The sequence below is a fragment of the Pochonia chlamydosporia genome, chromosome 1 (assembly GCF_001653235.2).
Source record: "Pochonia chlamydosporia 170 chromosome 1, whole genome shotgun sequence".
Lineage (NCBI taxonomy): Eukaryota > Fungi > Ascomycota > Sordariomycetes > Hypocreales > Clavicipitaceae > Pochonia > Pochonia chlamydosporia.
In genome coordinates this window covers 965859-989658 of record NC_035790.1, presented here as the reverse complement: position 1 = coordinate 989658, position 23800 = coordinate 965859, and the positions used below count along the sequence as shown (strand labels likewise).

General features: G+C 50.7%; 6 protein-coding genes across 6 annotated transcripts; 4 read left to right on the top strand and 2 right to left on the bottom strand.

Annotated features, from left to right (window-relative positions):
- Positions 1 to 710: 710 nt before the first annotated feature.
- Positions 711 to 3808, bottom strand: VFPPC_00217 (SAM and PH domain-containing protein; the record flags this gene model as incomplete). The annotated part of the gene is made up of 3 exons (XM_018280287.1): positions 711 to 2966; positions 3040 to 3243; positions 3686 to 3808. The coding sequence occupies 3 exons, from the start codon at positions 3806 to 3808 to the stop codon at positions 711 to 713; spliced, it is 2583 nt and encodes an 860-aa protein (XP_018148266.1).
- A 3345-nt stretch (positions 3809 to 7153) lies between these two features.
- Positions 7154 to 7543, bottom strand: VFPPC_17422 (hypothetical protein; the record flags this gene model as incomplete). Its single annotated transcript, XM_022429132.1, has 1 exon — positions 7154 to 7543. One exon carries the CDS (start codon positions 7541 to 7543, stop codon positions 7154 to 7156), a length of 390 nt encoding a protein of 129 aa, XP_022285851.1.
- A 3815-nt stretch (positions 7544 to 11358) lies between these two features.
- VFPPC_17423 (hypothetical protein) lies at positions 11359 to 11526 on the top strand (the record flags this gene model as incomplete). Its single annotated transcript, XM_022429133.1, has 1 exon — positions 11359 to 11526. One exon carries the CDS (start codon positions 11359 to 11361, stop codon positions 11524 to 11526), a length of 168 nt encoding a protein of 55 aa, XP_022285850.1.
- A 2233-nt stretch (positions 11527 to 13759) lies between these two features.
- VFPPC_12725 (C6 sexual development transcription factor (Pro1)) lies at positions 13760 to 16033 on the top strand (the record flags this gene model as incomplete). Its single annotated transcript, XM_018290502.1, has 2 exons — positions 13760 to 13925; positions 14139 to 16033. The coding sequence occupies 2 exons, from the start codon at positions 13760 to 13762 to the stop codon at positions 16031 to 16033; spliced, it is 2061 nt and encodes a 686-aa protein (XP_018148264.1).
- Positions 16034 to 19821: 3788 nt separating this feature from the next.
- Positions 19822 to 21066, top strand: VFPPC_00212 (mid2 like cell wall stress sensor domain-containing protein; the record flags this gene model as incomplete). Its single annotated transcript, XM_018280284.1, has 1 exon — positions 19822 to 21066. One exon carries the CDS (start codon positions 19822 to 19824, stop codon positions 21064 to 21066), a length of 1245 nt encoding a protein of 414 aa, XP_018148262.1.
- A 2131-nt stretch (positions 21067 to 23197) lies between these two features.
- Positions 23198 to 23449, top strand: VFPPC_12724 (omega-atracotoxin domain-containing protein; the record flags this gene model as incomplete). The annotated part of the gene is made up of 2 exons (XM_018290501.1): positions 23198 to 23264; positions 23316 to 23449. 2 exons carry the CDS (start codon positions 23198 to 23200, stop codon positions 23447 to 23449), a joined length of 201 nt encoding a protein of 66 aa, XP_018148261.1.
- Between the last annotated feature and the right edge of the window lie 351 nt (positions 23450 to 23800).

Here is a 23800-nt window from a genome sequence, read left to right as displayed (position 1 = left end):
CTGAGCCAAGAGAGCAAACTGTGTAAAAGGAGACGTCCGGCTTGTCTGGATATGTGTATTCAGGGCTTCAGTTCAAATTAAGTGTAGAGGCGGTAAAGAATAATGAAACAGTCGCACTCATAGTACAGGGTTTGGGCTGGATACTTGAATCGCATGTCAATGTGCCCGGCCAAGGCACCCTAGGTAGAGCCATAGTCAGCAGCGAGATGGCCATGTAATCTGTGAAAGTAAAACATCCACGACATCGCAACTGTTGATGCAAAATCTCCAATAGACACAGACACTTAAGCAAGACACATGATATACTTCATATACAATCTTTTATTTGACAAGTGTCAGCTAACACACTACAAAATGTAGTCAAAGGGTCGGACACAAGCTAAAATCCAAAATGGTATCCTGCTCATCCAATTCGTGAAAAAAGGAGAGTTATGCACACGCAATATGAAATGTAATGATGGACCACGACATGACGCGTAACAAAAAAAAAAAAGAACAGGTTGAAAAAGGTCAAGGAAAACGACCAGGCCGTCCGGTTGATCTGTCCATCTTCGGCTCATGATTTTGAACACGTACGACTCCCATAAAAGCGATGACAAAGGAAATAATAAGCATTTCTGACGCGGAGAGTGCTGCACTCCGGTACAACATTGGCGCAGGGTTCGACGAGAGTTAAGCAGTCGCCAACGTTGACCAACACAAGCCTCAGCTCAAATCATGTTTCCGTTGACACTTATTTCGAATCCCTCACCCTTTTGCTTCATAGCTTTGGCGAGCATCAACTCCCGCATCCAATCGATGCGGTCATCACGACTCTTGACAGCAAAATGGTGAGTCTTTCCTGTTCCGTTCACGCCTTCAGATGGAACGCCGTTGCCGCTGATCCCGCTCAAAGAGCTCTCCCTCTTACGCAGGCGATTGCCGGCGTTTTTGTCCTGAGGAATAAGCTGAAAGCTGAAGGCTCCCACAGGATCGCTCTTTTCGCGGTTGTGCGAGATACGGACTGCTTTAAAGGCGGCATTGAGCTTGGAAGTGGATGCAAGGCTGGAGCATGCAATTGCGTAGTCGTCAATGTCGATGTATTCAAGAGTTCTGTCAATCTCTTGAGCATCCTTGTGCATATTCAGTCTGCTCCCTTTGAGAGTAAAGTAGCCATCTTGCCATTCGTTTCGAAGCAGGCGGGTCTTGCGCTTCTTCATCGGGCCCTGGTGTGTAATGCCATTGGCGGTGGCTGGTGCCTCATGGGAAGCTCCCGGGCGGAAGGTCGGAAGAGGAGGAATAGCGTATTCCAACTGGGTACGGTCAACCGGAGACCAGGGATAGTTGAAGCGAGGAGGCGCTTGAAGCGGCTGCTGATGCTGTTGCTGGACATTGTGTGTAGGTGAAGTACTTTTTGGTGAAGGCGTTTTAGACCTCTGCCCTGCCACGCCATGCTCATTGACAGCTGGCAAAACTGGGAACGATGGGCGTCGTGTGGATGCTCTTGACTGGGATCGAGGAGCAGGTGATGCGCGATAGTTCATATCCGGCGGAACAGACTGTGACACGTCGCGTGCCACTGGTCCGACAGGTACTGCTGTGACAGGGACGTCCAACTCGGAGAATGGGGTTCCGAATCTGTATGGATTTCGTGGGGTCTCCAAATCTGGGGACAGGGGATCAGCCTTGTCCATGCGGTATGGAACAAATTCTGCTGGTTGTCGTTGCGATTGCTGCACTGGTTTCCTTGATGTTGGCTGTTGCTGCTGAGATTCGGTAGGTTGAGGGACTGTGGATGCCCTCAACGGAGTTGCTCGATGTGGTTGAGTTTGGCCTGGTATAGCGAGCTTTGGTAGTCGACGCAAGCCCTGATGAGCCACTTTGGCGGATGTCGTAATCTCGAATGGCGGCGTCGGCGGTACTTGATCAGAGTTACTGGTTTGTTGGAAGTTCAAGAACTGGCGAACGTTGTCCTGTGGATCTCGAGCCTGGATGCTGCGTAGAGTAGCCTCCTGGAGATATTGCAAAGGAGGCAAACCTCCAGGGCCCATGACATCTGAAGACGCCACGACAGATGGCACGGCATCTGACATCGGCCGTAGAGGCTCGTTTGGATCGATGGCCCGGGCTGTCTCGGGATTGCCTGCATCTCCATATATCATGACGGCCCCCCCAGAACCGATGTCGGCTGACGGGTGAACCTTCTTGAAATTTGCAATGAGCTTCTGTTGTTTCTTCCACTTGGAACAGTTCTCTCCCTTTGAGCAACTGTGAGGCTTTGGTATGACTTGTTCAATACCGATGATAGACACCGATTCCATGGGATGAATAGGATCTTCCTCGGCGGAAGGCCTGCGGGGTGGCCGGCGTTTGCTGCTCGGCCGTCTCTTCATCTCATTCTCCCCCTTCCTTCTTGTTTCCCTACGTGCCTCTCGACTTGGCGCATCTTCTATCGGAGTTGGTGGCCGAGGAGAAGAGGGCCGACTGTCTCGAAGTGTTTGGATCTGATGCCAAACCTTGGTGCGGATGCCAAAAGACTGAATATCAAGCTCCCTCAAGTCCTCAAATTTCAAGGTGATCAAAATGGCGCCATTGATGTCGTTTTCGATAAAGCGGTCGGCCATAGAGAGCTCAATGCCTGCATTGAGCATCGACTGGGCAACCATCTCCGGGGTCCATGACGCAAGGGACAAAGAATCGAGCTCTACATCAGTATACTGGAAGAGACTGCTCTTCTGCGGAATCTGTGGCCTGTCCAGCAGGTCGCCAATGCCTCTGTGCGTAGCTTTAGGAGTGATGGGTGAGAGCGTCAAGATGAAATCGTCATCAATTAGGGATGGGTCTGTTGAGCTTCGAAACAGGTGCGGCCCGCGAGGCCCTTCTACGGGTTTGAGGATGTTTTCTGGGTATGTCTCTCGGCCTCTGCTCGACCGCGGTGTCGGTGCCTCATCGTATGATGATATTGTTGTAAAACTTGGCTGGCCAGACTGTAATCAAGAAGGGAATCAAAGGCATTAGACTTATTGGCAGAATTGGAGCGGTTATAATGTTAATGCTCACCGACTGTAGACTGACACGTGGAGAATTTTCTTCGGCCTCGCTGGTGATTTCTTCATCCCAATCCGTGTCCATAAATTCGGTCGCCACAGAGGCTGGACGCTTTAGCTGCGGCTCATTTCTCAGGCAAAAGAATGCATCCCGGGTGGATTTCTGGCGCATCTCCTGATACAAGCGATCTTCGCCAGGTTGATAGTAAGTGTACTCCTACATAGCCAGCATGTTAATAGCCAAGAGGGAGTGAAGGGACGCTGATGTAAGTAAATAACCAACCATTTTGTGGCCCGTCGACCAGGAGTCGAGTTCCTAGATATGGAAAGTCGACGCCTTGAAAAACTGCAACGACTGAGGTCGTATAATGAGGTGCATGAAGTCGAGTAGTGAAGGGAATGCTGGTGACAGCCGTGGACGTTTCAAATTTGATGCCCGTGAGGGCTTCACAACGGTCACAAATGCCTTCTCTGCTGTACAACAAGGGAAGTGAAGTGGCCAGATGGAGAAGTCAACGACAAAAGCGATGACGGCAGTTGAGCGGAATCCAAATCGCAAAATTATCGGCAGAAATCAAAGGTTATGCTGGAGGGTGGTTAATGTTCATTATTATGTACGTAGGCTAGGGCATGGCTGCAATGACATGAAGCAGACCAACCTCAAGCAGTAGTCCATCCAATGTGACGAGCAGTACTCCGTACAGTACCCTACGAGGCCTCAGAGATGCTTGTCGGGGCGGTTGCAAGGGCCAGATGGCTAGTCGGTAGACAGGAATAGCCATGTTGACGGTCAATGGTCCCCAACAAAGCCTTGGTCGGCACTGGTGGATGAGAGACACCTGGTATGCATAACGCGGCATCTGTCACAATGCATCACGGCGCAGACTGCAAGCTGAGTGACCATGATGGCCTCATCCACAGAATTTGGCCCCGGCCACCCTTTGTTGGCTGAGTGCTGCCGCTTGACCATTTTTTCAGAGTGAAGGACTTGGGCGCCAAGCTGGCAAGAATCATTGGACAGGTAATATGCAAGCCGCCAGCGGCGCTGATGCATGTCGTCGGAGGGCCGTCGTGATAGGCTCACCGCTGGGTGCAGCAACCCTTGTTCCAGCAACGACAGGGGCGAGATGAGAGACAGACATCGTCAACCTTGGGCTCAGATGGCATGGTGGTTGAGCATCGTCCAGCACATCGCTTCGATTCGTCAGAGCTGTGCACGAAGCTTGGACAAGTTGGTCCGGTGTGGATGGCCAGGCATGGTTCGTTGGCAAATCACAGCGCGTCGCTGTCTGTTCCATGCCAAATATAGCCAAAGCCTCTGAAGGTCTAAGCGCCGTTAAGTCTGCAGGAGCAACAAAGATGATCGCCATCGTCCCTATGCTTGTATTTACTCCGTGTTGGCTTGGAGACTTATCAAGAAGGGATGAAAGAGGCCAACTTGGGTAGACGCGGTGATGCTCGCGGTAACCACGTGCAGCCAACCTGTCCTGTTTTATTCGATGTCAATTCTACTGGCGGTCGCACCTGCCGTGCAGAAGTTGGACAAAGAGGGGTCACTTAGTGTTCTTGCTCCAAGGATGATTGACTGCCATCTGTGGTCAAGGCGCTCTCTCCATGTCTCTCCTCGTCGGTCACAACTTGGGATGCTATTTGGTTGCCCACATCTGGTCTTCAGCATGCGGGCACACAAGCAAGCCTTCGAACCCATCGACAAGAGCATTTGCATCCTGCTTTCTCTCTCCACATGTTGGCGCAACATGTCAAGGTCCACCCTTGCATTTCTCGGCCCCACTCTATATCGTCAAAGGTCGGCTCTTCTTCATGCCTCTTCGCCATGCCATGTTCTCCGATCGCCGCTTTCAAAGTGTCCACGGGTCTTCCTATCCTTGCCGGCAAAAATGCAAGAACAGGGATCTCCAAGCACATATTCTGCAGACGAGCACCCTTTCGTCTTCTCCATGCAGTCATGGTTCTCGCTATCAAGAGGCAGTAGGCAACATGGGGTTTCCTCGTCTGCCGTCCGGCTCGAGTCTGTCTTTGCCATGCCATCTGGTATGCAACTTGGCCATCTTTAGGTTGCAGAAATGGGTCACACTTGTCGGGTCAATCATCCCGTTTGTTGCGTTGATGCCGTTCTCCCCGTCCGCAATGGACTCACCACCCTGCAGGATACACCAGCTTGTGAGGCATATGGCCTCCCCCGTCACAAGCGACACGCAACTGTTTATCAGCCTCATATTTCTGTACATAAAGGCTCCGTAGGCCTGAGCCGCTGCTCTTGATTTGTTTGCTCTCCCGAACTCATCATACTTTGCGGCAACGTCTATTTCAAGAGTCTCAGTCTCATCATTGTCATACTTCGTTACTAAAACTCCATATCTTGAGGTGGGAAGTGGGTTCTGGGGGTTCTGGAGCAGTTGCGCCACATCTACCTCCCTAGGCCCATGGCACATTCACCGACAAAAGACCGTTGACAAGTGAGTTCACAGAGCCACATGTACTATCCGAAGACGGACTCTCAAACAAAGAAGAATGGAGTAGCACAAAGCACGTTCGGTGCAACTCCCAAAACATCTCGACGATCCACGCTGCCATTGTCACCAATTATCTGATTCGGGTGGGATCCAAAGCTCTTACACGCACGCCTTAGGTATGAGCCAGTCATCAGCAGGACTGACTGAGGCTTTCAAGGTGACGGGAACAATACAAGGGCTGGTGGCTGGGTTTATTGAGACGGCTACCGCGGCCAACTGCGCTTCGGTTTAGCTGCAAACATATCAACTATCGGCTGCTCCCGCAGCAACAATGTTCTGCAGCCTCGCATTTGTTGCCGCTCTTGAACAGTGCGGGGAACGAGGGAAACCTCAGTATCGAAATGGCCAACGCCTGGATTTCAGGCAGCTTCAACTCTTCAAGTCAAATCCTTCCTATCTGGGAGCTTCATTTGCAAGCACTCGTCAAGTACCTACTCCTCGCATCGTAGGCCGGCAGCTGCCTCACAGTCGCGTGAACTCTCCATGTTACCTTGGCATCAAACCTCAACCAGTGGCCAAACTAGGGACCAAGCTGACATCTCTATCCTTACTGCAAGCATCCTAAATGACACGACACAGCAGTTACACAGTCTCAGACGAGGATCAAATCAAGTCAGGTAAAGGCAAAAAGAATACGGTCAGTTTTAGTGATAATTTTGGGACATCTTCGCCTCCCATACTTGACCGACTAATCGGAGCGAAATACGTATGTCAATTAGACGCAGGTCTCGGCCGATGGCATCAAATCACGGGACCTTTTGTGACGATACCTGGTCAGGTGCACCTGGACATAAGGCAAGAGTTGCATATTTTCTAGCACTTTTGCCCATATCCTCGGCATGAAGACGGCCAATCTTTACTGGAAGCTGGTATTCGTGGAGCTTCAAAAAATCCCAGACGAATGGCAATAAAGGAAGGAGTACTCCGTAACTCAGACCAGTAATCAACGCTCACTCAAGGGCTCGTTTGCATGATGGAGGTGAGTAAGCCAGCATGTCAGCCACATTTACATTTTGATGGTTTCTGATAGGGCATTTCGACAACGAGCATGACCTGTCCCGTGCACACCAAGTGGTTTTTCTCGGGCAGCGTCAAACCGAAGGAGAGCTTGAGCAGTGCCCTATCTGGATGCGACGTAACAGCCAAAGATCCCAGATGGCCTGCGATTCCCCAACGTCCCCAAACCCCGCCATCAGCCATAGCACAAATACGATAGGGCTATTGTTTCCTTTGCGGACCAAGAATGAATGGTGGAAGGAATACGGAAAAACCCAGCTCCTCCCAGTATGGCAAAGACAGTGTGCGAGTGAGTTGGTTGAAGGGGTGTACGCAACATCACCGACCCTGGCTGGACCCTGTCTGGCCGCACAGTGTAATGGCGCCACCCCACAGATCCTGGCAAGGCACTTGGACGAAAACGCCCACTTTCATGTCACTGACAGATGAGCCGTCCTTTTTCAACTGTGTGTGTGGCTGGGTGATCAGGCTAATTGATCAGTCGAGCCAAAGGGGAAATACCACTGTAGGTTACAGCTTCTGTCGTGAATGGTTGTTATGAGAGCACTGCCAGAGCCCCTCTCGGCACCCAGCTCGTCAGGATACCGAGAGCCAGGAAATCCAGACTATTAGCAAGGAAACGTGCTCTGAAAAAGAAATAATCTTATTTTGAGCCCAATGAGCGTTCACAGACGAGGAGGACAGCTTCAATTGGACAGTTCTCTCGTGCACAAGTGAGAATGCGGGGTTGAGTTCATCAGCATCGTCAAACCGTACATGAAGTCGTGCTGGGGTCTGCCAACTATTATTCACATTGGACATTCTCTCCCAGGCTCCAGACTCCGATTTGCTCTTGGCTGGCCGGGCTTGGTGTTCGAATTCGAAGGGTGTCCATCTGCTGCAAGCTAATGCTTCTTTCCGCGTCCGAGCCCAGCCCCTCTGTTGATGTTTTGCATACAGGGCCTTTGCCAGGGAGGTTGGCGCCATGTCTATGCAGGCAATCACACCTCCGTCAGGGTTTATTGATTAAGACTGTTATCGAAGATGCAAGAATAAAGGACGGAGGGAATTCATCTTGTTCCTTTCCCTCTTGATATTAAGGTGCTCTATATAGCACGGACGACATGTTATGGGAGACGGAGACAAAGCCGGCTCCAGGGATGGCAATGTTGGGGAAGCTGGCACCAAGCGGACGATATAGCGCAAAACTCTTCGGCACCTTCAAAGGTTGTCCACCATGTAGACCAAGCCTTATCTGGATGGATAAAACGCCAGGTTACTCAGAATGGATTAATGGATGAACCGCATGGTGGACAACCTGGAGCAATTGGTGAGCCAATAGCTGTTACAGCATGTGGATTGACACTTCGTGCCACAACGAGTCATTGAGGTTTCCAGTCAAGATTACCACTGACATGTTCACCAGCGGCTGGGCCCGGGTGCACCCGAGGCTTCTGAATAACTCAGGCATTGAACTCAATGAAGAAGCCCGGTTGAGGGAGACTGGGGGGCTCCCACAAGAGTCGGTTCGTACAAGTACAATTGATTGTAGTGTGGCAATTGACCCGGACTTCTGCGGTGACAAGAGGCTGGAGGTTCCATGTTCAAAATGAATGGAAAGATCAAGTCTCGTCTCGTATGTAACCGGGATGGAGCTTGTGCAACCGGTTCGATTTTCCGACACTCCATTCCCCACTGGACGCAAGATATTCTACCAGACCAGAACAGACCAGAACAGTTGAGGCTGGTTTACTCCATCCATCCTAGTGGAGATGTGGGCTGCCCACAGTAAAAGTTCTGCCCAACGGTTCCTAGGGCTGGATGTTGCATGAACCTTGTCATACACAACAGATGCTGCGGCGGTGTGTGTCTTTTCTTCACACATGGAGAAACATGGGCCCCACGGCCGAGAGAGTCGGTGATAATCACGGAAGCCAGCATTCCTCTAGTTCATAACTCATCCAGAAGCCACAGAAGAAAAAGAGTGGCCGGGGTTAAGCACAGATGCTAGACTACACCAGGTTGAGCCATGACCAGAACTCGCCAACATGGATACACTCCACCACGAAAACGCCGCAAACCCTCCCCGCTTCTCCCTCTGAAGAACAGACCCAGGTATATGACGAACAAGACAAGTATCGTACGCAAGAAATGGCAACTATAACGAGACATGAGGTCTCAATCGTTACGTGTCTCTGTTGCATACGGCGCAAATCATTTTGTATTTCCTGCAAGCCACGTCTCCTATGGTCACATGTTTGACGGTGGATAGATGGACGCTCCATAAAAGAGTCCGTGGTTTGAGGGGAGGGGAGCTAGAGATGTCATCGTTTGGCACACCACCCACCCTATAGCTGAGTCTTTTTTGGGGAAGTTGTCTGAGAAACCTTCTCGTTCTCGATCGGGTAATTGCTTTTTTCTTTATGACTATTTAGTGGAAGCAGCCGCCACAGGGGAATTGGTGGTGTAAGAGCGAGCTCGATTGTCAAAGCCCGTTAGGACGCCATAATATCTTCACATGTCAAGTCGAAACTCCTTGACTCTGTACGGAGTACGTTGACATACGACTTTGCAGCACCGAGTGGAGGGAGCCGAAGTGTGTTATAGCGTAATAATTGATCATTGGACATGCACCCGACTCGCGAGACCAAAGAAAGAAAAATAGGGAACTCGGGCAAATTGAATATTCAAAGAACGCAGAGTAGGTGTATCAGGATTGGGGACTGGACATGCAAACAGACTGTACCAAGTGCAGATGAGAGTATGTCAACCGCATCCTCACCTTGCTCACACCACGTTGCCTTCCATATCATACTAAAGTATTCTTCAGCTCAGAATCGTATATGATTGCATCGTCCGGAATACCAAGCCAACAGGTCTTGTTCTCTGCAGCCCATAGAATAAAAGGAGCCAATCGGTACAGACCACTCATCGCTTAATTTGTCAACCCGTTTCTTGTTGGTGATGTTGCCATATACTCAAATTGGATCGAAGCCGCCAAATTAGGTACAAACTATCTGGCTAATTGGGGCTAAATTAAAAATAGAAGCAGAGATGAAAAAGTGTTAGTCCTGCGTCGGAAAACACACCGGGCCACAAACATGGCCAATATGCCGTAAGCGCCCGGCAGTGAGACAAATGACCACGCCCACAATCCAAAATTAGCCCAAATATTAGACTAGATGAGGGGTTAATTTGACCAAAAGATCTGGATCAACATGCAGGACAAACTCTTGGGGGCTTGCAATGGCAGATGTTGTGTTTCGATAACCGCCCTGGCGTTGGATGTTGCACCTGCCGAAGGATGTAGATATTGCCGGGAGTAGGAATGGCGGACAAATGAGAAAAGCAGAGGCTTCTCGGATCTGGTTGCTTCACGAGTACAGCTTTTTAATGTTGAAGATGCACTGCACAAGTATTGGTAACAGGACATGCGGATGGCTGGTCTGGTGTTCAGATGCTTCTGCCTCGGGGGTGCACGTGGGCTGGCCCTTCAGGTGCATCATCTCACTCTGGCCTGGTTTCCTTCCTCTGTCTTCATTCCGTCATTTAATTTTTTTTCTTCCTGTGCAACTGTCTGTCAACCAGCCATTCTTGGGACTCGCCCTTTCCACAACCCCGGCACCATCACATAACCGAGGGACTCGACAGATTGTGATTCACTGGAATCGGGAGAGACAGCACTGTATGTTGCTCCCCGAGCTTCAATGGACACGAACCAGAGGATGACAATCAGGTTGTGTCGGCCATGGATGTCACTGTCTCTGACTCTGTCCCTTCTCCGCACCAGAACAGACCTCAAGCCCCACGGATGTTTGTGGATACCAGACCAGACACCAACCAACCAACGCCCACCGGCAACCACCATCAACCACCATCAACCACCATCACACCGACATGGATCCAATTGGGCACACAAACTGGCATTCCCCTGTCTAGTCTCATGCAGGCAATAGCCAATCTTGATGGCCAACAGCCTTCTCGCTAAGCTCTGACCCTTGCTGGTAGGCAGCGCTATTATCGGTTGGTCCCGCGGCCCCTGCCGCTTCTGCACGAGCCAACTTCTCGTCACACGCAGCCATCGAATCACGATTGAAACATGGCACTTTGACGAATGCCGCCAATGCACACCACGCCCCAAGTCACCAAAACTATGCCGCCACGAATGCGACTCTGTTTGGTTCATCAGTTTCTTCGATCCCTGGAGCTGATGAGGAGAAGGATACCTGCCCCCAATAGTTAGTGGCACGTTCCTGCTGTTGTACCTGTTCTCCGAGTTACACAGCGTGCTGTGCATCCTCTAAGTACTCAACTTCACACCAGCTGTTGAGCATCTGGCCTAATGTTGTGGATAGTTTTCCCAGTAAGCCATTCAGACCCTGGCGGTGTTGTCATTTGTTGAGCTCCCATCCATGTACTGCACTGCACTCTCCCGACCTATACAATATATTTTGGGCCGACGAAGATGTTGCCCATCTCTGCCCCATCCGTCCCGGCCCTGTTTGTATGTATTCCGTCCCAGGTGCTCCGAATGGCAGGGAGAAATATCTGTTTCCGTATTTCTCGTCATGAGGCCGGAAACACGTTAATTGATCAATCAGAATTGACCCATGGCCTGTCATGTCACACATGGCGCCTTGCTCTCCTCCTGCCCGAGACACGGCTTTCACACCCCTCGGATAGTTACACTAGTGAACAGACCATGAGCCAAACTCTCCATTCCCTCATTCTCTCCGCTGACAACTAGCGGAAGAGGCTATATTCTAGCTGCTGTTTCCTAGCGACTTAGAACCTGAATGTAAATGGCTCAGACTTCACATTGCTTCATTTCCCGGGGCGTCGTGGTAGCTCTTCCGCGCCACATACTAATTCAAATCAAAGGCACGAATAGGCTGTGCTTATCATTTGGTCACCCGAGGAACGGATCTGAGTTGCTGAGAGATTTTACAGAAGTAGGCAGATGCTCGTAAATCGAACCACAAAATATCACCGAAGACAAGTTGTTGTCACCTGGGGTGGTATCGGCTTGACTGGGGGGTCAAGAGTAAGTCAACTGACCCTGGCCTCGAGTCTAAGACATCACATCTTTTACTGCATTGGCGAACCCTGCGTAGCCCATTATAGCTTGAGCCTTGGGCATGGATGACCCAACATGCTTCATCCCACTTCCGTAATGGTCAAGATGCATCTCTGCACCTAACCGATGAAGTGATACGGAGGACATGAGAAAGTATTGCGTGCGACGACATGGGGTTTGCAGATGTCCATTTGTGTACATCCGAAGTCTGGCATCGACGCTGTTTCTTCTCCACAGCTCTGAACAGAAGACACTTGGACCGGGTCGACCACTCTCGAACCAAAGCGTCTGGTTGTGAAGTTAGCCACGACAGAGCACTCGACAGTGGCCCATGTAAGAGGAACGTCGAGTCAGTGCGACTGGGCCATCTGCTCGCTACAGACTTTCATGTACGTACTCCGTCGTTGTCTCCCGCTTCTGCAGAATCATGGAGTCTGGTCCGGTCACATCAAAGAGGCGTCGACTATCGTTGCTCTTAGTGCACACACTTGAAAGACTGCACGGCAACAAGATGGCGACTTGCATTGACAGCGGCCAGAAACCATAGCCAGAGGGCCAGACCTCGGGCAAATAGACCAGCCGTTGGCCTGTGTCGAATGCTATGCGGACGGGACTCCCACCTCGGACGACTATCTTTTCCAAAGCCTTCTCGCGCTCACACCCACAGATGCACCTTTTGCCAGCCATCAACATGGCTCGACATGCAGAGTGCTTGATCAATGCACGGTTTGCGGCTGGCAGCCGGAGCCAAAAGCCTCTGCATGCGCTCCGTTCTCCATACAGGACCTTCAGAGGAGGGTGGGTGACATTCTCCAAGCATCAAAGATGCGTGACTTTCCTCTTTGGACGAAAAGTGGCAGACACCCTGGTCTGCAGAGCTGCGATGGGGCCAAACCTGTGCTTTGTGAGCATCGCAATATCGCAATCCTGGTGCGGGCCACCAAAACGGGCCCCCCTCATTGGTTTCTCTAAGCGCAGAGGACTCTCACTTATTTTCACTGATGTCAAGGTTCCGTCCATGTTTGGTGCAGCTTGTGCCAGGCTGGTGCTGGTGCTGGTGCCATGACGGCCCAGCAGGCAGTGGGCGGTTCAAAAATAGAAACAAAAATAGATTTGTGCATACCACTGGCTCAAACCTTGGCCAACATGCTCATTCTCGTCCTCGAGACTGGGCCGCGAGAATGGCGGCCATGATATAAGTCTTTGGCCATCCTACAATCGTCCATTAATTTGCCCTTTTTTCTTTCTCTCAGTGTAGACGGCGAGAAGTTCCAAGTGTCGCCAAAAAGGCTTTTCCTTCATTTAACCCCCTTTTCTCTTTTTTTTTGGCCCCTGGCTGGGTCCTCTCTTCCCCGACTTAATACGCACACGTTAATATTTTATTTTATTTCGCCCTTGTCTCCCTGTTCTTCATCGACCCATCAATCATCCTTAGTCAGCAGCAAGCAGGCCTTGCGTGGGACTCGGACATTCATTCACTTACACGGACAAGAGACTTGATATTGCAACAACAGAAAACAAAAGCAAAGAAAAAGGAAATCGCTGCCGAGTGTGTGCGAACACGAGTTGTCTGATACGACAGACCGACTGCAACGTGTTGACCACTCACAAACGGATACCAGCTTTCAACGAGAAACGACAGTAATTAGCTAATTTCGAGACCAGTCGTGGTCAGCCATCCACGAGCCACGAGCCAGCCAGCCAGGCAGAAAGAAGAGACACACCGGAGAGCTCGCTCCTCGCCCCAAAAAGGCTTGTTTGCTCGTCATTCGACTATCAGATCGACGTTGGGGGAACCTTTGGACCTGGGGGGACCCCTGGACCGAGAAAAAGAACGGACTGGACTTTTTGGACTGGACCATCCCGTCTGTGACTCGGCGATTCGCAGAACCCAGCCAGCTACGGTGGGAAATCTGGTAGTTCGCACTGTGCAATTTTTGCACCCCCTCCCGCAGGGTAGCTGTGTTTGCTCTCGCCAACGCCACGCCCCCCTGAAGACACGCCCCACACCTGCACCCAGCACCAGCTCCCTCGCAGGACCCTGGCAAAAGCTGCTCTCTGGCTGCCCTGTTTTGGTAGCTCTCGCGCACGCAACTTCGAGCAAGCTACAGTCAAGTACCATACAAATGCCATCCTCGCCCCCCGACTATCACAACTGCTCCAAGGGAGCACCCGAAGCAGTTGCGAAAATGGCCGTCGCGCAAAGCACAAAGGCTAAACCGGCCTCGAAAGCTAACAATGGAGGTACAAAGTCAAAGGCAAAGACGCAAATGCACCGCAGGTCAAGAACAGGTAACTGAACACTTACACGCTCCTTCCTCACCCGCTCACTTACACGCGCATCAAAGAGAGAGGGACGCCGTGAACAGGAAAGCGCAACCGCGAATTCCTCCGGTCTGTCCGCCTCTTTTGGACCGACGAATTTTTTTTTTGTGCTGCCAAATACTGCCTTCATTTCATTTTCAATTGAATTTCTCCGAGCTAATACGATTTCCCTCTCAACAGGTTGCTATACTTGCAGACTAAGGCGGAAGAAGTGTGATGAGGGCACGCCGCTTTGCACTGCCTGCAAACACCTTGGATTACAATGCGAATACAAGCGTCCCATGTGGTGGAGCAACAATGACGCTCGAAGGAAACAAAAGGAAGACATCAAGAGCATTATTAAACGCAAGAAGCTGGCTGAGAAAACCTCCAACTCTATCCAGACGTCAGTTAGTCCGCCTCCGGGATTGTCGCATTCTGTGCCCACATCAGCAACGTACTCAGACCCAATGGATCGCACGAGATCCGCTTCTATTGACTCTCACTACTCTGGTGGATTCAACTTCAACAGCCCACCAAACGGGACTGAGTTTGCCGTCTACAACACCCAAATACACCCGGATTACGCCTTCAACGGCTACTCGCCATACGAGGTAGATGTCAAGACGGAGCGCCAAATGTTCGTCAATGACGTTCCCACGCTTCGAGAATCTCATGTTGCCACATTCAGCACTTATCAAACTCCTCCGCCTCCCGGGACTGTGCTGCCAACGGGCCAATTCGAGAATGGGTGGACGGAGCACATTCGACATGAGCGACGCGGGTCACTGGCAGAAGAGGCACTCAATGTCAACTTTTTTGACTTTGCGCACGGCTCACACAACAACTCAAAGCCGTTCCGGGTTGAGTTGGAGGAGACCGACCAACTTCTGCTTGACCACTTCATTCTGCAGGTCCTCCCAATCATCTTCCCCATCCTCGAGTCCAACCAACACGGGTCGGTTGCCTCTGACCTGATCTTTCCCGCCCTGCAATCCAATGGAGTCTATCTCAACTGCTGTCTCAGTATTGCTGCCCAGCACATCAAGACCCACGGCGGCCTGCCTGTGGAGGACATTGACGACGCCATCATGAAGCACCGGTATGCTACCATCTTCTCGCTCTGCGAGTCGTTAAAGCGTGATGAGAACCACCAACAAATCCTAGAAGCCACATTGGGCCTCATCTTCTTTCAGTGCATCGTAGGTCGCTTTGATGATGGTCTTTTGGATATCCCCTGGCATCAACACTTCCAGGCCGCCATCAGCCTTGTCCAGAAGCTCGAGCTGCCCGCTCTTGTGTCGGATCCTGCTGGTCAGGTTGGGCCTACTCCGTTCAACATGACACTGACGGGCTGGATTGACATCCTTGGCGCCACCATGCAAGGCATCTCGCCTACCTTTGCTCACACATACCGAGAAAAACACCTGTCTCCCGTCAACTCCCAACTTGGGCTCCGTGAGCTCATGGGCTGCGAGGACCGAGTCATGTACCTCATATCCGAGATTGCGTGCCTCGACTCCCTCAAAAAGGACGGTATGGACGACTATACTCTCTGCCAGCATGTGTCTGCCTTGGGAGAGCAGCTTACTCTCACAGAGGTTGGCGACACGGGACCCAAGATGCCCTTCAGTTCCAGCAATACCTTGTCTCCTAAGCAACTATGCAGAAATATCACCTCCGCTTTCCGAATTGCTGCTCGCATCTACCTCTGCAGCTTGATCCCAGGCTTCAGTCCCAGTCAGCCTTCACCGTGTGCCCTGATTGACAAGCTACATCACGTACTTCAATTCATCCCAGCTGGCCCGCTTGGCTACGATCGCTCCCTTGTCTGGGTGTATCTCTTTGGCGCATCGGTGAGCTTGCCTGGAAGCAGTTTCCGAGTCTTCTTTGAGGACCGCGTTTCTCAACTGGGCGCAGATGCCATGTGTGGTGCCTTTGGCAGAATGGTGACTCTCGTCCGAGAAGTGTGGGTGCAAGGCGAGAATTTGGCTCAAGTTGCTACTCCTGGATCTTGCTCCTCTGAGATTATGCAGCCGTTTGTTAACTGGCGCGATGTCATGCAAAGTAAAGGCTGGGACTTCCTGTTGATTTGAGGGCATCCTTCTTGATTTTTTCATTATCTGCAACATTCGATGCTGGAAATGATGCAACCTTCTCCAAAGTAGCTGGTCTGTTTTGCAGAAGGGGGTGTCAAAAGGCATGGTTAGTTCAGATGGGACATCAAGTTAGGTTTCTCCTCTGTCAAGTAGCCTTTGCCTATCCCCCTTCCTTCCCTTCCTGCGAATGCATTCGCAATCAGACCACGTTTCTCCTGACTAGAACGCGGAATACGTTGGCGGCCGACAAGAGCTTGACTCTGTTGCCTGCAAGTCTGCTGGCTAGTGCATTGATTGCCACAGACACTCTTTCGTTAATGTCTTTTTTCATATTATTTTCTTTTTCTTTTAATTCGTTATTATTGGTCTTGGTTGCCAACGCATGATTTTACAATATACCCTACTGGCATGGGACTTTCATATAGAGGACGCCGCGAGGCCTACGGGATCGCACCGCTATGGATTGAGAGAAGCAGAGAAGCCTTCTTGGGCACTTGGAACAAACTTTGGAAAGACAGTGAATGAGGACGTCGGTGGTTGACGAGTGACGATTGGTAATGATCCGGGATCATGGAGCCACGAATGATGCTTTTCCTTGTATTTCCTTCTATGTTGTTTCTGGCTGCCCCCCCCCCCCCTTTTTTTTACTAAATGACAGATTTCATTTTGTCATGGCAGAGGGAAAGCAATTGTGGTAGGCATCACTCGTTGGTCCTCACTCGAGGCTGGCTTTGGACTTGGTGGTCACGGGTAACAGGAGGAAAACAGGCACAGTCAAAGGGAGGCCCAGCGCACCCCTTGTGCATGAAAGGGCTGGTATATGGGTAGGAAGAGAATCTGTAGATAGCAGATTAATGGAAATACCCCCCTACAGTTACTGCAGACGAGCACCATGTGAGGTTGTGACTTTGGGAGGTCGCCAACGTGCATGCTAGGTCGGGCCGGCGATTGTCGTGGTTTGGCCGATGTGCGGTGCCAACGTACCTAAGTTAAGTATTTACGAGAATATGTAACCCAGCGTCACTGCGCCACTGTGTTCCTGGCGACTGCAACGGTTGCGTCGGGAGGTACGGAGCGATGGGGATTAAAATAGCGCACAAAAAAGTCAATTTCGTGGTGTATAGCAAAGGGGATGATATTTCTGTTGCACGCTGATATTAACATATCTGCTTGAAGGTTGTGGCAGGCGTTGAGTGTCTTGCCACATTGACAGTGTTTCAGCTGTATTGGAACATTGAATTGATCAACTTATGTTAGAACAGCACTGTGTGCTCGCCCATTGTGAGGATTGGATGGTGGCCACGACATCTACAATGACAAGGCAAACCGGCAATGAACACAACCAACACAGAAATGTATCCATCGCAGTCACGACCAGCAAACAAAGGGACCGGGACCGGGTCACCAGTTCAATGTCACAGTCTGCAAAACGACTCCGCGATGAAGCCAGCTTTCCATTCACGACTTCCAAACACGACTATCCGACTGAACACGCTGCTTTGTCAGAGAGTGCAGATCAAAGCGTAAAATCCAAGACAGTGCCCGAACGTAGGGCGTGAATCTAACCCTCAGCCCCAGCCTGCAGCTGGCATGCAACATAGGTGAAAGTCAGTTGAGCTGAGCGGTGCGGGGGGTCCCAACGCTGCTGTGCATGAAGGCTCTGAATATTGGTGAACAGGCCATGCCGCGTGATGCGAAGTGCGCGAAACATGTACTGGAGGTTTGGCTGGCTGGTGTCTGGTGGTGGTGAATGTTGGGTGGTTGTCTTGTGATGAGGCGGGTGGCGAGGCCACGTATGAGATTGAGGCGTGAGGCGGTGGTGGTTCTGGAAAGATGGGTTTGTGATGGCTTTTTTTATGTTTCCGGGTGTTGGGGGGGATGGGTTTGCGATGAGCTGAGGTGTTGTTGTTGGATGTTGGTTTAAGGTGGTGGATGTTGGGTGGGGTTGATTAGATGGTGTTGTTGGTGGGAGTCAAGTTTGATGCATCTTGCAGAAGTGTCTGGTGGACTTGGTTATGTGAGCCTGGGAAAGTATGCGATGTCTACAGCGCACGGCACATGGGAGCTGAATGGTACTGACCATGTTCAGGCCCGTGTCTCTTGGATTTGCGGACACTTTTGCATTCAATGGACGATATTGACAATACACGTGCACGACGGGAGAGCAGTGAGGTCACAGATGGTGTGCGGAGACTTCTCTTGAATGCCATGGTCACTGACAAATGTTGTGCTCGGCTGTGGTTGCATATGTAGGCAGAAACTGACTGCCTAAGTGCATAGATAGGCTTGATAATGGTGATATCGACAGTGTCACTTGAGACTTCGTTGCCATGACGTCAGCTGGTGGCCTGGGAATTTGCTCACGTTGCTCCAGCGCGTAGGGTAGCCTGATGATATCTGGGTGCTCCCTGTGCCCCAATTCAGAAGCATTAATGAGGCTGGTGATGTTACTCATGCACCAGATGCTTCATGGTCCCAGTGGTGCCAAGTGCCACCCCAACCGGCATTGAGCCTGCCGAATGGCCGAGTCCACTCCGAAATCTGAGCCGCTGAAAGCATATCGTTTCACCCAAATGCCTTGCATGCACGGGATAATGCAGTTGAAGCAGCACGACATGGTCGACGGGCGACAAAAGGATGAACAGGCACATGCAAGACCTTGCAGCTGTTGACGCTTGACTCTGACTCTGGCCTCTTGACATGGACATCACTTGGGCACCTTGGGTCGATGTGAGACCCCACATCTGAGTGCCACATCTGCTGTATCGGCAAGCGCCAGCCAACGGACGCCCCGCCTTCCTTCCTTAACCGCTTTGCCAAACCATTTTCGACCAATCAACTCACACCCTTCCCCATGTCTCGGCTGTTCTGACACAAAAAGCCCAAAGCCAAAAATCTTTAGACGCTCTCTGTCCAGTCGATATTCTTCATGTTCACGAAAACGACGCGGACCTGTTCTACAAGACTTTCTGTTTTAGCCAAGCGCCACGACGAGCTTCCTGAAAGCCCTGTTCTTCCCAACCTATAATCTGGCCCTTGGCTGGGGTCTCGTGTCGCTTACCTGTCCATCTGCTGTGCTGCTGCGCCTCTCCTTTGGCGGCTGTTCAGCGACACATGCTTTCTTTCTGAAGCAGCAACTTGGGCAATGTGCTCCCAATCGCCGACCGAGTGGTCTTGAGGCCTCTGGGACTGAAAATCGGCTGGGATGACCTGCGACGGTCGTACGGGGCCGGCGGAAAAGAATGAGCAGCTGTGAGCGACTCGATTGCTGGGGCGAAATGATGGCGGCCAGAATCAAAGTTCGAGCATGTCGTATCGTTTGGCGGCGGCAAAGTCGAGAGGAATGGAGAATACAAGCGGCTGGGATAATGACCTGGCTGGTATAGATCAATCTGGACTTTGAAAGATTCTTCTCAGCGTCAATCATTTTGAACTCTCGCTTCGTGTTCCGAGAACTGTGTTGCGACAGTCACGTCTTTTTCCTCTTTGACTCACCAACTTTTGAGTGAACGCATTTCATCTGCATCCTGACTCTTCGTACCACCTCTGAACAAGAAAATCTGTTGTTGTGAACTAAATTTCTGTCAGACGTCACGGCTTTATCCTAAACACTTTTTAATTTTTGCATTTCCAACCATCGACAACATCGTCACCGTCACCGTCATCGTTGTAAAATCACATTCTGCCTCGCGTACCAACACAACGCCGGCACAGCTGATATCTCACCATTTACAACAACAACCAACCTTTACTACATAAAAGCGAAATAACATATACAACATATCATGGCCAGGCTGCCACCTCACCTGCGGCTGCTGCTCCTTGCGACAGTCGTGTCCGCAAACCCAACACCGCCTCTCTTCGCTCGTGATGGCTGCGCAACCAGCGGCCCTACATCCTGCGCAGCGCAAGGTCTCGCCAAACAACTATGTTGTCCGGCAGACAGTGCCTGTGTTGCGTTGGCCGGGAAGACTACAGTTATTTGCTGCCCAAGCAATCAATCGTGCAACAAAATCCAACCGATAACGTGCAACCTCGCCGAACAGGACCCGAGTTTGAACCCGAATGCGCCCATCAAAACTACAGTGAAGAACGCCAAGCTGCCGACGTGTGGTACCAATCTCTGCTGCCCGTTTGGTTTCACTTGCTCCCCCGATAAAACATCATGTACCATGGACCAAGACCAGTCTAAATCACCAGAAAGTTCACCCTCCGCCAGTCCGACCAGAGCAACGCTTACATCTACAACTGGTCCTGCACCAACCGCAACCACAACCAACACGTCAACTGCGGCTGCTACGACTTCCGCGGATGCAAATCAAGATCACGGCTCATCCGGCCTTGGACCCGAAAAGATATCCATCATAGGAGGCGCGGTTGGCGGCGTCCTTGCCCTGTGTCTCCTCATCGGGATCATATTCCTCTGTGTACGAAGTCGCTCCAAGAAGGGATCTTACCAGAGATCCTCATCTCGCGATGGATCTGCCGGCTCCGGCCCGTACGGAAACATGATCTCAGGACCAATTCTGAACCCTGAGACTTCGTACCGCACCGATTTCATTCGGAAACCGCCGTCGCCGCCGTCGCCGGCCGCATCACGGTTCAGTCGTTCACTAGCTCGTCTCTCACGAGCCCCCCGACTCTCAGTCGCTCACACAGAGAACAAGCATTTCTCCATACGGAACCCATTTCACTCCCCTAACCCATCTGTGCCCTCGCCCTCGCCACGCATGTCACAGTCGTCTCTGTCGTCGCACGACGATGACCACCCGCGCACCGGACACGTTGGCGCGCGGCTTCCTCCCATCCGCAACCTGGCCCCCGACCGCCATTCGCAATACGCCCATCGCGATTACAGCCGCGAAAGTATCACCGTACACGCCGGCCCGGACACCGTGCCCAAGGATGACAATGATAATCGGACCACGACATTCGGCGGACTGATGAGGAATTACGGCGATGTTCACCAAAACAATGGCTACACACCTGGGAGTCAGACGCTGCAGGTTCCCGGGGCGAGACGATCATGACACACACACTGATGTTTCATGTGAGGGTATGTCGGCATTTGAGAGTGAACACCTGCATAACGTGGTTTGAAGTGGTGATGTGTAATATGGAGGTTGGTGAACGGTATATAAAGTGATGTGAATAAGGGTGGAACATTGTGTGAACTGGTAATATGGGCTTTGCATCGAAGTTTTCTTTGTTATTTATGAGGAGTTTTGGCGGCGGGTACTGTTTTTCTTTGATACTCCTGGTAGTAATTATTACTTCTTTGTTGATCGTCTGCTGCTCAAGTCGAAGTGTTGCAGGTTCTTTATTCATTAGAGCTTGAGTCTAGGCTGTATTGCTGCTGTGTAGAGACTATTCAGTTGCTGTGGCTAATACAGTCGTCTTCTTATCATTCTGGCAATCGTTGAAATTGGACGTGCGGATGATGTAGGGTCTTCAGTGTTCATGGTGCCGAGTCTGCAACTAGTGAAAATGCCAACAAAGCGCGCACCTGATACATTCACTGGCGTCATTGTGAAGACGAATGAGGCCACACATATCTGACTCGTCATTGTCTCGAGGTTTAAATATGCCACATGTATGCTCTACGCGCCATAAGTAAGTAAATAGCATTCCGCAGCGGCGGGTCAACACCACATTCACATCCTCCAGGAAATAGATCTAAGATCTAGCACGTCTTTGTTAGACTTCAATGATGATCCTGCCACACGCGCCATATTACTGATGGTTCATAGGGAGATTATCACAACTGTTGATACGGGTGCTAGTTTGATTGCGGTATTATCCGGAATGCTGTCATGAAGACTGCGTCAACCTGTCTCTCAAGGTGGATAATCATGGTCATTCGTTGAGAAGATCCTGAAGCAGACTCGTCTCTGGATATGTCCGCGTCCACAGCTACTTCACTTGTATCTGCAGACTTCATCCCCGATCGCAGAATGACGTATTAAATTCTTGACAATCTGATGGGTTTTAAACTAACATCCCTCCTCACCTTCACAAAATGTCTAGTTAAGAAAGTTCTACAACTACACGCAGCTTAACAATTCTCACGAAACCCATGGTCAACTCGACGCTCTGTGCCGGCACCTCTTCCCCACAAAACGACCCTGCAGCCCGTCACAAATCCCAGCAAAGTATCTCCGTTGCAGCACATGGACTGCAAGCTTGCCATGAGACTAACTTGGCTTTTGTAGAATCCCCCAGGTCGACCTAGATGTCTGATGGTAGGAGTAGCCGGCCAGCAAAGGACCAAGTACGCTTCTGGTACTCGTAAGATATCTTGTGTAACGGATAACTAAGACTATCATTCTCCGCTGGCGAAAGCGTCCTTTCGTTCAGTCAAATGACTTGGCTATCATTTCCTTGATATCACATTATATGCAGTGGAGGTGAATGCTATGTCTGCGTAATTACCCATATAAAATCAGCAAGGCGAGCAAATAGAAATTCAAAGCACCGTAACACAAAACGCAAAAGTGACACCTAGTGTCATCGCGATAGGTTTGTGTCTCAGTTAATCTGGGGACCAGGCGCGACGTCTCATTCGTACATGTATGATTATGATGCGGCGAGTATGAGCAGTCACATAACTTGAGTCGTTTCTTCATCAGATCTCCATTCGAGCAAGCAGAGACAGCGGCAGGCTACCGCGAACGACTTACCGGTGTTGGACGAACCAAACACCTTCACTCGTTCGAGACATGCAGGTACGGGCATGATTGTAAACGGGCGTAAACCTCTGCACATGTCTCGCTAATTTGAGTCTCAATGGCTCGACGATATTACGTGAGAGTGGTGAATCTTGCTGCTGTTAGGTCTGAACTTGGTTTGCTTCCTTCCACCGCTAGATGCCATGTCATAGCCGTCTCGAGCTGTCAAGCAGAGAAACATCATGCATCCATGGAATGTCGTCACCTCATCCACCAGCTTTTTGCCGTATTATTCGTTAATAGTTGGTCCATTCATTACAAGCTATGATAGACAGCATCTGGGCTAACCGTCCAGCAAGGGCTTTACTCGCGAAACAAGAACAACTGCGACATACTTAGACATAAAAGAGCCATCTATCTTCAATCTCACTCCAGCATTCTACCACACCACCAAATACCATACTCTCAATTCTTGCCGCGAAACCTGAACAAAATGCGCTTTATTACATACCTTGTCACCATCTCTCTCGGCGCCATGAGCGTCCTCGCCGAATCAAAAGGTACGACAATACCACATCCAACGATGTATCACGGAAACTAACCCTCCGTAGCTCGTCCGCGCTGTGCAGCAGAGGGCCGCCCTTGCAACTTTTCGGGAAATCCTGATCTTACGTGCTGTTCAGGACTTACCTGCAAGTGGGAGAAGAATGAGCTTGGAAACTCGGTCCAGCGATGCAGGAAGTGAAAAACTTTGGGCATTGGACGAGTTGGTATATTAGGTTGCTGGGTATGCTGGAGGGACGTTGGAATACTCAAGGGTAGAGGATCGAATGAAAAAGGCTGCATTCTACTAAAAGCTTAAGTGACAAGTTTGCAACGTCCCATCTGCGGGAAGTGTAAATATGCTAGTCGAATAGTCGGCTACTTAGTGTATCGAGTACATATTCAGTGTATTGCAACTTTGTGACCGATGTGTCGACTGAGTGAGACCATGTTGATATCTCATAGGAGTTGTTGGCAACTTGCTTATCAAAGAAAATGACTGCTAGTCCATCTGGCCTGGCAAACGTGAATGTTCTGTTAATGCAGAAAAATA